The 14,361-nt window shown below is 57.3% G+C and overlaps 1 protein-coding gene across 1 annotated transcript in view; it reads right to left on the bottom strand.

Annotated features, from left to right (window-relative positions):
- CDH4 (cadherin 4) overlaps window positions 1–14,361 on the bottom strand; it is a 710,466-nt gene that overhangs the window by 29,776 nt on the left and 666,329 nt on the right. Inside the window, exon 9 of the mRNA XM_064276304.1 lies at window positions 2,624–2,761. Within this exon, the coding sequence (XP_064132374.1) occupies window positions 2,624–2,761 (138 nt within the window). The remainder of the gene's footprint in view (window positions 1–2,623; window positions 2,762–14,361) is intronic.

The following is a 14,361-nucleotide window of genomic DNA, read 5'->3' as shown; positions in this document are numbered from 1 at the left end:
GGGACCTTGTGACCCAGGTGCTGGGGAAATGAATTCAGAGTCGGATCAGGCAGTACCTCCGCCTGGAATGTGGCTCTGCCCCTATCTGGCCGTGCAGATGTGTTTTCAGGTCCTCTCCTGGAGGACGTTAGAGTGGCCAGGACGCACCTGCCATGATCCTCTCACACTGGCGGGGAGGACATTGCCTGACTCTCCACAGTGCCCCAGGGCCTGGCTGCCTGAGGTTAGCTGGACAGAGGTGGGACAAGCAGGGCGGCTCCTCGGGAAGCCCAGGAGTGTCTCCCTGGTAAACCCTTCTGCACTTTCTTGGCTGTCTGGAAGGGCACAGATGGGATCTGGTCTGGTCAGCCTGGGCTGAGGGGTTGTGTGCTTGACCCACGTTTAGGGGAGCATGTGGGAGGGGGTGCCTCTTGAGGGGGGCCTGGAGCCTCAGGTGATGGGCAGAGCTTGGATTGGATGGAAGGGCCTCAGTTTATTGGGGTCTAGGACTAAATTCCTGTTCCCTGTTTCTCAGCATCTCAGGGAGGCAAGCTCACCCCACCTTACATTCATGGGGCTGGCAGACAGGAATTCCACCTGGAATGGGCTGTGCCATCTTCTGGGTCAAACGCAAATTCCATCCTACGTCCAGTGTGACTACTCCTGGGGGCCCATTTTCCCGAGCCTCAGGGGACAAGGGCACCTTGCTGAGTATTTCCCAACCCTGGGACTGATGCCCCAGCGAAGAACAAGGGCAGAAGCACTGGCTCCACACAGTTAGGGATGCTACCCCTTCCTCTCCCCCTCTTCCTCAGGCTGTCCCAGGGCTCATTTCTGGGGGCCCATTGGGGTGTTTTCGGGGTGGCCAATGCACAGTTCTACTCTGCCCTATAGGGTCTCTATGAGTTGAAAATTGACTTGACAGCAATGAGTTTGTTTTTTCTTTTTTTGATGCACAGACATACACAGGGAGGACCCCTGGAGCAGTGTTTGGCAGAACTGACCAGTCTTCAGACCAGGGCAGGATGCTGCATCGTATCTGAAGGGGACGGAAGCCGCATGGGGTCTGGATGGAGCCCAGGAAGCTGGTCCCAGCCCAATCCCGTCTGCGGGGCCTAAGTGGGCCATTCCTCGCTGCCATCCCTGGCCGCCCACTAAGTGTCGCTGTGCACTCATGCCTGAGGCCGGTGTAGCATCTGGGGCCTGAACTGGGGAGCGGCGACACAGGGAGGGGGCTCCACAAGGGGTGCTGGCCTGCGAGGTTCCTCAGGACAGGCAGGCTGCCCAACATCGTCCCTGAGGTCTGCTCTGTGGGAAGGCACAGTCCCCGCCCCCGCCCCCATCTCTCTAGCCCTGTCCCCCTTGGCTCCCCACTGGGGGAGAACACGGTGCTGAATCGGGCCCTGCTTGCACCCAAGCACAGCTGTGCAGCTTTGGGCAAGTTGCCAGACTCCTCTGAGCCTCAGTGTCCTCCTGCTGGGCACTGTGGCCCTGACCCCTGGAGGTTGTGTGGTCGCAGGCCCACAGGAGCCCCCAGGGGCGACCACTGCTAACATGGCTGCTGTTATTGCATCAGGTCCCTTGTTCACTGGAGGTGGGCCGGCTTGGAGAGGTGGAGAGAAGGAGACCCCAAGGTCCTAGGGCGGCCTGAGCATCTCAGCCCCGTGCCCAGTGCTCTGTGGCCCTCGCTGGCCCCCAGGTGTAAGGACTCCCAGAGCTGCAGCCTGTCGGGATAGCCGGCACCGCGGGCCAGGCACATGTCCCAGTGACGGCAGCACCCCCCCGCACAGGGTCTGAAAACATGTGCTTGGGGACGTGGAGTCACTCACCCAAGGACCCCGGGGGGTCATCAGGGAGAGTGCTGGGTGGTGGGCAGGGAGGGGGGGGCCAGGGCTCCCAGGACCGAGTGGGGTCATCAAACGTCTTTTGGGCACTGAACACCCTCCCGGCACACAGCTGCCCATTGCCTCCAGAAGAAATTGGTTGGCAGGACTCAGGACCTGGCCCTTGTCTCTGCCCCAGCCCCGGAGCTTGTCTGTGAGCTGGGGGCCCCACTGAGGGTCAGTCGCTGTGGAGTAAAGGCAGGGGGCCCCCCGGAACACCTTGGTCACCCAGGTCCTGATGAGCCCAGCTGGCCATACTGGGAAGGAAGAATGTCCCCCTGTCACCTCCCCCATTCCCTTCCTGCGGACGGCCACAGTGGGCCTGTTGAGTTCCTCACTCATGGACATGCCCTACCTCTGGCAGAGCCCCGTCTGGTCACCCGAGCAGGCACCCTCCGCACACAGCCACACACATGCCTCCCAGAGAGGCGAGACACCAACCTCCGGCCAGAGCCCCCACCCTGCCAGTTTGGCTGCACTTCAGCCTGTCCTGGGCACCTGCAAGCCGTCGGCCGTTGCTCAATGCCAGGTGTCTCTGGGCTGCCCAGCAGATGGGGTCTCTGGCTGGGCCTTGGGCCCCCTCCCAGGCAGAGGCACCTGGGGAGCCCCTCCAGTGCCCGTCAGCCTACTGCCCGGGGTCTCTGCTACTCCACCTGCCAGGCCCGTCCTCTTCACAGAGTAGCAGAGAGAGAAGCATCCAACGTCAGTGAGCCACAAGCCCGCATGGACCATATGTCACCGCGACGGCACCAGGCACTCACCGTGCTCGTAGTGAACTCCGGCGGGTTGTCATTCACATCTGTCACTGTGATAATGGCTGTCGCTGTGTTGGAGAGGCCGTAGTTAAGGTTCCCTTCCATGTCTGTGGCCTGCACGATGACTGTGTACTGCTGAACTTTCTGGAATGGTGAGAGGGTCAGGAGAGAAGGGTGGGTCAGTGTGGGTTTTTGTTCCAGGCTGGCTGTACCTGCCGTCAGAGTAACGTGTTTCCTGGGTGGAGGTGGTCACAGCTGGTTGCCACCTGTGTGGCTGCGTGCTGGGAGCAGGGCTCTCCGAGCTGCTTGGTGCCTGCGTGCTGTGGGGAGCAGTGCCCCTGGACAGGCGTGACTGTGTTTTCATCTCAGTGGCTTTGAAAGGTGTGGATCCTTTCTGGTGCTGAGACCAGGATCTGGAGGAGAACAGGGGCCCCTGGTTTGGAGAACCAGGGAGGGAGGGGCTGCAGAGGCCGGCGGACTCCCACGGACGTGTGTCCAGGGTATTTCATCCTCCCTCCCTGCAGGAGTGGCCTGCTTGCTGTTGGAAAGCTTGGTCCTGGAGGGGCCGTTGGCTTCCAGGTGCAGGTGTGAGCTTTAGATGGCAAACCAGGCTCGATGGGAGGGTGCATTTTATGGGTGTTGAGGGTTCTCATGTCCCTGCCTTCTATCAGTGCTGAGCCAAGGCTGGCCCTTCCACCCCTATTCTGACCCATGGGTCATGGGTGGTCCCTGTGTGACAGGGGAGGGTGGGCTGGTGGCAGCGGTCTGCAGGGACCATAGCCCGCCTCCTGCTGGCACCCCTGGGGAAGGAGGGCTTGGGGACGAAGGTAGAGGGAGCTGTTAAAATGCTCCCCCAGTGGCTGACACCCAGGCCCGAGTCCCGCTCCCTGAGAGGGAGGAAGGCCAGTTCCACCATCGTGATTCAGTAAAATGTGTTCATGTTGCACAAACTGGCTCTGTCAGGAGTTACAAAGGGCAGATGGGTCACCAAACTGTCTCTTTCCAACCCTCCATCCCTCCATTAAGGAGCCCTGGTGGTGCAATGGAAACCCTGGTGGCGTAGCGGTTAAGTGCTACAACTGTTAACCAAAAGGTCAGCAGTTCAAATCCACCAGGCTCTTCTTGGAAACTCTATGGGGGCAGTTCTACTCTGTCCTATAGGGTTGCTATGAGTTGCAATTGACTTGATGGTAATGGGTTTGGTTTTTGGTGGTGCAATGGTTAAGTTCTCGGATGCTAACCAAAAGGCCGGTGATTCAAACCCAACCAGCGGCTCCTTGGGAGAAAGACCTGGCAATGTGCTCCCATAAAGATTACAGCCTAGGAAACCCTATGGGGCAGGTCCACTCTGTCATATGGGGTCAGTAGGAGTTGGACTCGATTCCACAGCACCTAACAATAACAACAGCACCCCTCCATCTACCCCTCCCTCCATCCCTCCTTCATCTCTCCATCGCTCCATCTCTCCACCCCCTCCCAGACCTCCTCCCTCCCTCCCTCCCAGAGCAGCCAGCTCCCAGCCAACCTGGCCGCTCTTGACAGATGCATGGTGAGCCCAGCCCAGATTGCCAGTCTGCAGAATGGTGGCTTAAATACATGGGTGTTGTTTTAGGCTGCTAAGTTTTGGGTGCTTTATCAGGCAGCAGGAGCTGACACACACCCCAATTCTGAACATGGCCCAGGAGGCTCTGCATGGCCTGGCCACTGCCCACCCCTCCAGCCATGCCTTGAATAGCCTCATGCTCCCCTGTACCCTCCGTACAGCCTCCTTTCAGTTCCTAGCCTTGCCACATGTCTGCCCACCACAGGGCCTTGGCACATGCTGTCCCGCCTGCAGTATGCTGTTCCTTCTCCTCTAGAGAATGTCTCCTTTTCTTTCCAGTCTTTGCTCAAAAGTCCCTTTCTCATGGAGCTCTCCCCTGGCCCCCCAGACAAGCCAGGTCCCCCCTTGCGCATTTTCAGCCCTCTGTACCCGCTCGCCATGGCTTGCAACACAGCTCTGATGGGACGTTTACTGTGTTGCCACCTTATGGTTGTCTGTGTCCCTTGCTGAACTGTGAACTCTGGGGGTGCCTAACACACAGCAGGAGCTCTGTGAGGGGGAGCTGGATGCTCCCCCTTACAGAGGTTCCAAGCAATGACAAGTCAGTCCACAGAGGACCTCGAGGCTCACTGAGGTGTCCCCACGTTACTCCATGGACAGCTGGGAGTCAGCACCCAAGGAGCGTCTACAACAGTCATCAAACTACATCCCAGGGGCCAAACCTGCCCAGCATTTTGTGGCTTTGTAAATAAAGCTTTATTGGCACACAGCCCTGCCTGTCCATTTACATAATGGTCTATGGCTGCTTTCACCACACGATGGAGTTGAGTAGTGACAACAGAGACTGTACAGCTCTCCAGGCTAACATATTTACTCCCTGGCCCCCTAGAGAAAACACCTGCCAACCCCTGGCCGACGACAGCAGCAGCATAAGCCAACTGCCTCCTGAAGAGGCCCGAGAGCGACACCAGATGTCTTTGGGAGTGAGGGCGGGGGCCTGGGGGGCTTCTGGCAAGAGGTGGCACAGGGATGACAGGCAGAGGGAAGCGAAGGGGAAGGTGTGGCCAGAGCGGGGCAGGGGGTCCAGGGGCTCAGGCCTCATGCCCACACCATCTCCCACCCAGACCCCTGAAAGCTCTGTCCCTGAAGCCTGGGGTTGGCACAAGTCGGAGGACCGCAGCCTGGTGGCTCACTGGGGCAGGATGCCTCCCCTCCCCTCCCCCCATGTGCCCCGTCCCTGTTCCCAGCAGGGGTCGGGAGACTCTGAGAGGAGCAGGAAGCGGCCCCTCAGCTCCCTCCCAGGGGATCCTTCAAGGGGACTTGTCACCTGAGAGATGCAGTGACAAGTGCAGCAATCTGGGCCCCTGCAGGGCTGGGAAAGTGTGGGCTGAACAGGCTCCCCAAAGTGGGTGAAGGGGGCTGTGGGGGAGGGGCATGAGGCAAGGGGGCAGGGACAGGTCTGCAGGGCCTCAGGCTGCCAGTACCCAGCCAACGGGGCAAGCCCTGGCCTGTGAGGTGGGGACCTGCCTTCTGTGTTCCCTTGACTGTGGCCCATGTGGTTGAGGATGGGGCAGACTCTGCTTCCTGCTGCAGAGGGAGTCGCAGGACACAGGCCTGACCAATCAGGGATGAGCATGGCCCTGAGCCGCTCTGAAAGCAGAACCTCCTGGGAAACAGGCCCCCCCCCCACCCGCCACTGCAGCTGGTGACTTGGGGGCGCAGTCCTGGGAGCTGGCAGGCCTTCTTTGGTACAATGTGAGGGGAAACAGCTGAGATGGAGAGGGAGGGAGTGGGTCCTAATGCCACCATTGAGCGCCTGGATCTAGCTAGTCCTGAAGCTGAACCTTGTGTTCTCAGTCACGTGAGCCAACGAGTCCGTCCTTTTTGTTTAAACTAGTTGGAGCTGGTTTCTGTCCTTTGCCACAGAAGGGGGTCTGAGGGACTGGCCTGTTACTGTCATTCCTGTCAGTGAAACTTTATCACATGACCCCTCTGCCCCCCACCCACAAATACATGTCTTGGGAGATCGATGGGATGGCAGGGTGCCAGATGTGGGAAAAATCCATGGTTCCCGGAAGTCCTCTCCATGCCCCCCAGAGCCCCACTGTCCCTCTGCTCCCCTTTGGGGCCCTAATGGGGCCCTGAAGACAGATTCAAGGCCTGGGTCTTGTGGCCACATCCAGGGTGTCGTGGTGAGACCCCTGAGTCCAGCTCAGAGACATTCACCCTTAAAAAAAAACCAAACCAAACCTGTTGCTGTGAAAAAAAAACCAAACCAAACCTGCTGCTGTGGAGTCAACTTCGACTCACAGCGACTCTTCAGGACAGAGTAGAACTGCCCCATAGGGTTTCCAAGGAGTGGCTGGCAGATTTGAACTGCTGACCTTTTGATTAGCTGCCAAGCTCTAACCACTGCACCACCAAGGCTCCACGTAGTCATCCTCATGAGGCAGACTCCTTCTGCCCGTCCTCTCTGTCTGGTTCTCATGTTATTCCTCAGGCGGGGACTTTCTTACTTCAGTAAATACACTGGAAAGCACACTTCCTGTCACTGCCGTCAGTGGGAACCAGCGTGCCATGCCACCACCAAAAAGAACCCAGTGCCATGCCACAAGTAGAAATTAATCCCAAACCTAAACATACGTGTTTATAAAGTTCACCTGCTGGGGGCTGGGGGGAGCTGGGCTATGTCCCCATGACCAAGGAGGGCCTGGCAAAGACAGACGTGGCCTAGGACCCCCACCACCTCAGTGCCCAGCCCTCACTGCCCAGCGCTCCTGATCGGAAGGGGCAGACGGAAGAAGGGTTTGACCAATGAGAGGAAAGAAGGAAGTCCAGCTAGTGAGAAGTTGCTACCTTGTAGCAGTCATGGCCTGGAGAAGTTGCTTCTCCTAATCCCTCTCCCTCCATTACTGAGCCACAGTCCCTTCCTTGTCTAGTCCTTCCCTGTCTAGTCTCTGTTCCTGCCCTATCCAGTCCCGTCCCGGTCCCCATCTCTGTTACAATGCCCATCCCCGTTCCTGTCCCCGCCCAGTCCCGTCCACCTGCTCAGAGGACAGTGAACACACAGACCATGTCAGAAGCCCGTGGGCGATGATCGCCACTAGGCGGCGCACCAGCCCCGCTTTTGGGAGGAGTGGGGGGTCTTTCCTGGCCATGGTCGTGGGCGAACTCACCAACCTGGAATCTCCCAGAGTCTGAGGGAGGGAGCTTCCAGAAGAGATGGCCCTGGGAGACCCAGGAGGCAAGGAGCCCTAGGGTGCGGGCAGCACAGGCAGGGCACTGGGGATGGCGCTGAGGGGCCTGAGTCGCTGATGGGGGGCTGGGGACCACCTTGTGCAGCAGAGAGGGTCTTGTGGGGGGGGTAGTCTGCTGGCTGAGTCTAGGTGGCCTTAATGTGCAGCATTTGCTGACCACCTGCTGGGTGCCCAGTGAGGGGCTGGGTGGGAGGAGGGGGCTGCAGCACGGTGGGTGTGACAGGCCATTCGAGGGGCCCGTGGCCACCAGCCTGCCTGGACATGCTGGGTCTGCACTGTTGTCCTGGCTGTGGGGAAAATCCAGGCCGGGCTCTGTGTGGGGGTGCTGACGCTGCCCGCTCTGCCCTAGGCCCTTCGCTGTCGTTGCACGAGACGCCCCCCAGCCCTGGCTCTTGGGCTCCTGGAGGAAGGCAGGATGGTTGGCCCCTGGACCGGCCATGGCTAAGAAGCACCTCCGGCCACCCCCCATCCCCCAGGACTGGAGGCTTAGTGATGGGCTGCAAGATCACCGCCAAGTGAGTCCCTTCAGAGGTGCTGGGGGTGGCTTTGTGCAGACGGGGATCAGGGGAATCACAGTGAGTGAAGAAGGCTTTATTTTTTTCATCTTCCTTTCTCTCCAAAGAGGTGTGCTGGCGGCCCCCAGAAGGGCCTTTGTCACCCTGCGCCCACAAGGCCTGGGGCTGCCACGGGGGGCTGAATTCCACAGGCTCCACTCGCCCTAAATTAGCATCACAGGACACTTAGAGGCTGGAGATTAAAAAGGAATAAAGGGAGGCCCTCATCCTCCTTGTGCAGGGGCTGCTGTGAGCGGGATGAGTCATCCTGTCCTACCCCATCCAGTCTCCTGCAATCATTTCAGCCCGTGGCTGGGCTACCCACGGTGGTCCATCTGAGGATTCAAAGACGCAGGGTGTGAGCCCTTGCTAGGGGGGAGGCAAACCAGCCCAGGGGTCTATCCTCCCCCGCCCACCCCCCACTTCCACATCCTTGTTTGGTCAGGATCCCTCTCTGCTTCTCCCACTGGGCCTCCAAACCCCGAGGCCGTGCCCTGATCTTATATATGTGGGCAGCGCTTGACCCACTGGCCACCCACCCCCTCCACCTTTTCTTTCTTCTCAGAAGTATTTTTTCATAGAGAAGATTCCAAGGACGCTGACGTGCCCCTTCCTGTGGTGCCTGTGGAAATATCCCTCCAGCATTCATCAGCCCCGGAGTCTAAGCGAGCTGGGGGTCTCCAAGCCACCAGGTAGCTGGCCCTGGACACAGGGAGGAGCTGCCGTCACCCCAACACAGGTGGCTGTAGATCCAGTTCCCGGCCATGGGCTGGGTGCTGACAACGAGCAGATGCCACCCAAGGCTTGGGGACACAAAGAATCTGGCAGATGTGGACCATCTGGGGAGTTTAGGGTTAGTTTGACCCCCAAGACTGTGACCGGGAGGGTGACACTGTGTGCTCAGGCTGTTTATGCCCTCAGCTCTGGAAGCTGGAGTGTGAAATCAAGTGTTACAGGGGCAGGCTCCCTCCGGAGGTCCCAGGGGAGGGTCCTTCCTGCCTCTTGCATCCTCTGGTGGCCTCAGGGGTTCCTGTGGCCTTGTCACTTTGATCTCTGCTCATCTTCATGGGGTGGTCTCCTCTCCCTCTGTCTTGCCTCTGTGTCTTTAAGGGCCTCATCCTGAGATCCTAGCCTTAATCACATCTGCAAAGACCCTTTTTCCAAATAGGTCATGCTCATGGTCTCTGGGGCTAGGATGTGGGCATGTGGTCCTGAGGCTCCACCTAGCCCTAAGATGCTGGCTCAGCCAGGTCTGCAGCTGGGGCTGGGCAACCCCAGAGAACCTTGACCTCCAGCTGTGACTGATTCCCCCTCCTCTGCATCCCCAGGCCTGCAAGTGTGTGCTGCCCTTCCTCTTCCTGCCCCTGTGCTAGGCAACAGCCCTCCCCACTTTGGCTTAAAAGACTCGGATCCCTCCCCACTGTGGCTGCACAGATGTGGACCCTGCAGAGATGTGACCCCTCCTCACTGCGGCTATGGAGACAAGGATCCCTCCCCACTGTGGCTGCGGAGATGTGGACCCCTCCCCACTTTGGCCTGCCCAGTCAGTGTGCAGACACAGACCCCTGCCCCCGTGGCCCATCTGGTCAGTGTGGAGACGAGGACACCTCCTCACTGTGGCTGCGGAGATGTGGACCCCTCCCCACTTTGGCCTGCCCAGTCAGTGTGCAGACACAGACCCCTGCCCCCGTGGCCCATCTGGTCAGTGTGGAGACGAGGACACCTCCTCACTGTGGCCGCGGAGATGTGGACCCCTCCCCACTTTGGCCTGCCCAGTCAGTGTGCAGACACAGACCCCTGCCCCCGTGGCCCATCTGGTCAGTGTGGAGACGAGGACACCTCCTCACTGTGGCTGTGGAGATGTGGACCCCTCCCCACTTTGAACTGTTCAGTCAGTGTGGAGATGAGGACTTCTCTCCACTGCAGCCTGACCCGTCACTGTGGAGCCCAGCTCCAAAGGCAGATGGAAGGCACTATCTAAATGGCCATGAGGGGTTCCAGGCGGGAGTCCTGGTCATGGACCAAGCCAGCTGCAATTTGGGCTGTTACCTCTCCTGTGACTGGCCCACCCTCTCCTCCTGCCCCTCCCCTTCCCGCCTCCAGCCTAGGCCTGGCGCCTTGCACACCTGCAGGTATTGAACACCGAGGCTCCTTAGGGCTTCTGCCTCAGCCTACTTCCTCCGCTCCAGCCCACATTGTCGCCCCAGACCATGCTGTCACCCTGCACAGACATGCTGTCACCCTGCACAGACACGCTGTCACCCTGCACAGACACGCTGTCACCCTGCAGAGACGCTGTCACCGCAGCTGGCACTATCACCACACACAGATGGTGTCACCCTGCATGGACACGATGTCACCCCAGACCACACCATCACCCACGCAGACTCAGTGTCACGACAGGACTTAGGAGGAGCTCATTTTCTGGAAGAAAAGCACTTGCAGGGTTTCCTGTGCGGCCTGCTGAGACACTGGCCGCGCCACTAGGAGGGTCTGCCTGGATCCGGATACCGTGACTGCACAGGTGCCAGTGCTGACGCTGACAGCAACGCGCGTGAGCCGCGACGTAAGCGTGGCCTGCCCTGGGCGTCTCAACCATGAAATAACCATTAGCGTGGCCTGCCCTGGGCGTCCGGACCGGGGAACCATTAGCGTGGCCTGCCCTGGGCGTCCGGACCGGGGAACCATTAGCGTGGCCTGCCCTGGGCGTCCGGACCGGGGAACCATTAGCGTGGCCCACTCTGGCACTCTGGGGAGGAAATTCCATGCTGTGAAAGCTGCCAGCGACAGGCGCCTGTGACAGGCTGAGAGATGGAGTCTGACGACCAAGGAACTTCAGCAAGAGCCACGTGGAAGGAGGGCTGAGAACCACGTGCCTCTTGTGCTAATTACGCTGTGAGCGCCAGGCCTGGAGAAACCCTGCTCGCCTTCAGAGTGGAGCTTGAGTGTCATGCTCACTTCTTATTAGGATATAAAGATTCTAATCAGGAAACGATGCAAGATGAAGAGGATCAGTAGGAAGGACATCTCAGCCTAGGTACACAAGAGACACTTATCCAACTCTCCTGACATGTTAATCACGTAGAAACACTCAATTTACACAGCGCTGCCTAATTAGACACGGTGGCAGTTATGTGTGTGGATTTTCTCCCTTCCCAGAGATGACTTGCTTGCTCTGTCAAAGAGGAAGCTGCAATGACAAACAAGAATCTGTGGTATGGAGTCCCTGGGAGGCACATGCAGTGAATAGGCTTGGTTGCTGAACAAAACGTTAGAGGCGTGAGTCCACCTAGAGGAGCCTCAGAAGAAAGGCCCGGCAATCTGCTTCTGAAAAATTAGCCACTGAAAACCCTGTGGAGCACAGTTCTACTTGGACACACATGGGGTCGCCATGAGTCGGAGTCGATTCAAGGGTAACTTTTTTCTCCTCTTTTTTTTTTTTATTGTGGTGAAAACATACATACCGAAATATCCACCAACACAAACAGGCAACTGTTTTTTTAATCTGTGATATCCTCCCTTCTCCCCAAAGATGCTGCTGTTTCCTCTTGGCGACAAGGTGGGGGAGATGAATAAATATTTTTCAAAGGGAAAAAAGAAAACAGGGTATCACTGATGTGTCTTTTTTAGATATGGTTGTGTAGAGGTTCAGTCAAGGAGCCCTGGTAGTGCAATGGTTAAGTGCTTGCCCGTGAACCGAAAGGTTGGCGGTTTGCATTTACCCAGCGGTTGCTCGGGAGAAAGGCCCGGTGATCTGCTGCCATAAAGGTTACATCTTAGAAAACCCTGTGGGGAAGTTCTACTCTGTCACACGGGTCGCTGCGAGTTAGAACAGACCCAGTGGCACCCGACAACAACAGAGGTTCACCCAGAGGAAGACAAGCAAGGTCTCCAGGAGAATGGCCCGTCCGCACCTCCCTGGAGCCAGCCCCAGCTCTGGCCTAGGCAGAGCTGCCTGCTGTGCCCAGCCGGCCAAGTCCAGAGACGTCCCTGCCGGTTGGAGGGGCAGTGACTCTGGCACCATGAAAGCCCACGTCGCCAAGTGGAGCAGGAGCACGGTGAATCACTTTGGGTCACCAACACGCCATTAATGGTGGCTGCCAGCAGCTTTACCAGGGCTTGGGAACAGGGCCCTTTGTCGTTTTACTGTCTGCCATTCGAGAATCCCAGGAAAGGGTTGTCTGTCCCAAGGCTTTGCTCTCAGAACAAAGCACCAGACACTCCAGCTAGTACGCCCCATGGTGTCTTTTGCTCCAAGAACCCTGAGAGTGTGACATGGCCTTGGGCGTGGTGGTCTGTGTGGGTCCCGGGCTTCCATTCCTGGCTGGCCCCGTCGCCCTGCACCTGGAATTCTGCCACACAAGCACCAGATGGAAACGGATGAAGCAACTGCATCTTTCTGACCTTAGTCACCAAGAAAAAACATAAGCAAAACACAGCCTATCTCTCCCCAGGTCCCTTGGAAGGCCAGGGTCGTGTGGAGACCCTCCTCACTGGGGAGGCTGCGTGGAGACCCCCCGAGCCTGTTCCGTGGCCCAGCCCTTCGCGTCCTCTCAGTCATCATCAGCCTCCACCCCTTGAACATGCCTACCTCAAATAGCTCTTAAACGAGGATTCTTATTTGGAACATTCACAGGCGGGCCAGGTCAGGAAGCTCTGGGTCGGCTTAGGGCATGCCATCCAGCTCACCTCACTGGGCCCTCTTCAGCAGGTAGGAGGGGTCTCTGTCCCACAGACTGAGTGACCGAGCAGGGGGTCCTCACTGGGTCTTGTTCTGACCTCACACAGGAGGAGATCTGTGGCACGGAGGACGTGCACAGGCTGGCGGGGTGAGCCCAACGACCCCGTGGGCCCCGTGGCCCTCCTTCTTCTCCCAGAGGTCCCACCCACAGCCTGCAGCCCCCCCACCCTGCCTCCACTGCTGTCCCAGCCTCTTCATATTTTTAGCTATGAAGGAGAACCCCCAGATGTTTGTATATATATTTTTTGGCCTGGAAAATATAATTTACTCTTTCCTAAAATGTAAACCAGAAGAACACCCCAGTCCTTCTAGCCATCCTTTTGCCATCCTTGCTTCCATGGACACAGCTGCCAGGGCTGTTTCTGCTAGGAGAGCAGCACCCGGCTGGTCTCCGTGCCGGTGGTGGGAAGGAGCCAGGAGGGTGAGCTGCAGACGAGGTCATGCTCCACCCAGCCCTCATGCCATCAGGGAAGTCCCCCTACCCCATGCTGTCCAAGGCCCCTGTGAAAACTATGAATGCTGTAGAACCTCGAGTCTGAGGTGGGGGCTCTCTGCCTGCGTGGGTGAGCTCCCCAAGGGAAGGAGCACGGCCCCCAAAATGTCTCCTAATATCTGGCGGGCATCTCACTGTCCATAGTTTGTTATGATCGACACAGTCAAATGCGAAGAATTGGAATTCCAGAACACTTAATTGTGCTCATGAGGAACCTTTACATAGATCAAGAGGCAGTTGTTCGGACTGAACAAGGGGATACCGATCGGTTTAAAGTCAGGAAAGGTGTGCGTCAGAGTTGTGTTTTTCACCATACCTACTCCATCTTATGTTTAGCAAATAATACGAGAAGCTGGACTATATGAAGAAGAATGGGGCATCAGGATTGGAGGACGACTCATTAACAACCTGCACTATGCAGATGACACAACCTTGCTTGCTGAAACTGAAAAGGACTTGAAGCACTTACTAATGAAGATCAAAGACCACAGCCTTCAGTATGGGTTGCACCTCACCACTGGACCAATGAGCAACATCACGATAAACGGAGAAAAGATTGACAGTGTCAAGGATTTCATTCTACTTGGATCCACAATCAACAGCCATGGAAGCAGCAGTCAAGAAATCAAAAGACACATTGCACTGGGTAAATCTGCTGCAAAGGACCTCTTCGAAGTGTTGAAGAGCAAAGATGTCACCCTGAAGACTAAGGTGCGCCTGACCTAAGCCATGGTATTTTCAATCGCATCATATGCATGTGAAAGCTGGACAATGAATAAGGAAGACCGAAGAAGAATTGATACCTTTGAATTGTGGTGTTGGCGAAGAATATTGAATACACCATGGACTGCCAAAAGAATGAACAAATCTTTCTTAGAAGAAGTACAGCCAGAGTGCTCCTTAGAGGCAAGGATGGTGAGACTGCGTCTTACATACTTTGGACATGTTTTCAGGAGGGATCAGTCCCTTGAGAAGGACATCATGCTTGGCAGAGTACAGAGTCAGTGGAAAAGAAGAAGACCGTCAACGAGGTGTACTGACAGCGGCTGCAACAATGAGCTCAAGCATAACAACGACTGTTAAGGATGGCTCAGGACCGGGCGGTGTTTCGTTCTGTTGTGCATAGGGTTGCTATGAGTTGCAATAGACTCGACAG

Source organism: Loxodonta africana, chromosome 24, assembly GCF_030014295.1.
Source record: "Loxodonta africana isolate mLoxAfr1 chromosome 24, mLoxAfr1.hap2, whole genome shotgun sequence".
NCBI lineage: Eukaryota > Metazoa > Chordata > Mammalia > Proboscidea > Elephantidae > Loxodonta > Loxodonta africana.
This window is presented reverse-complemented; position numbering and strand designations above follow the sequence as displayed.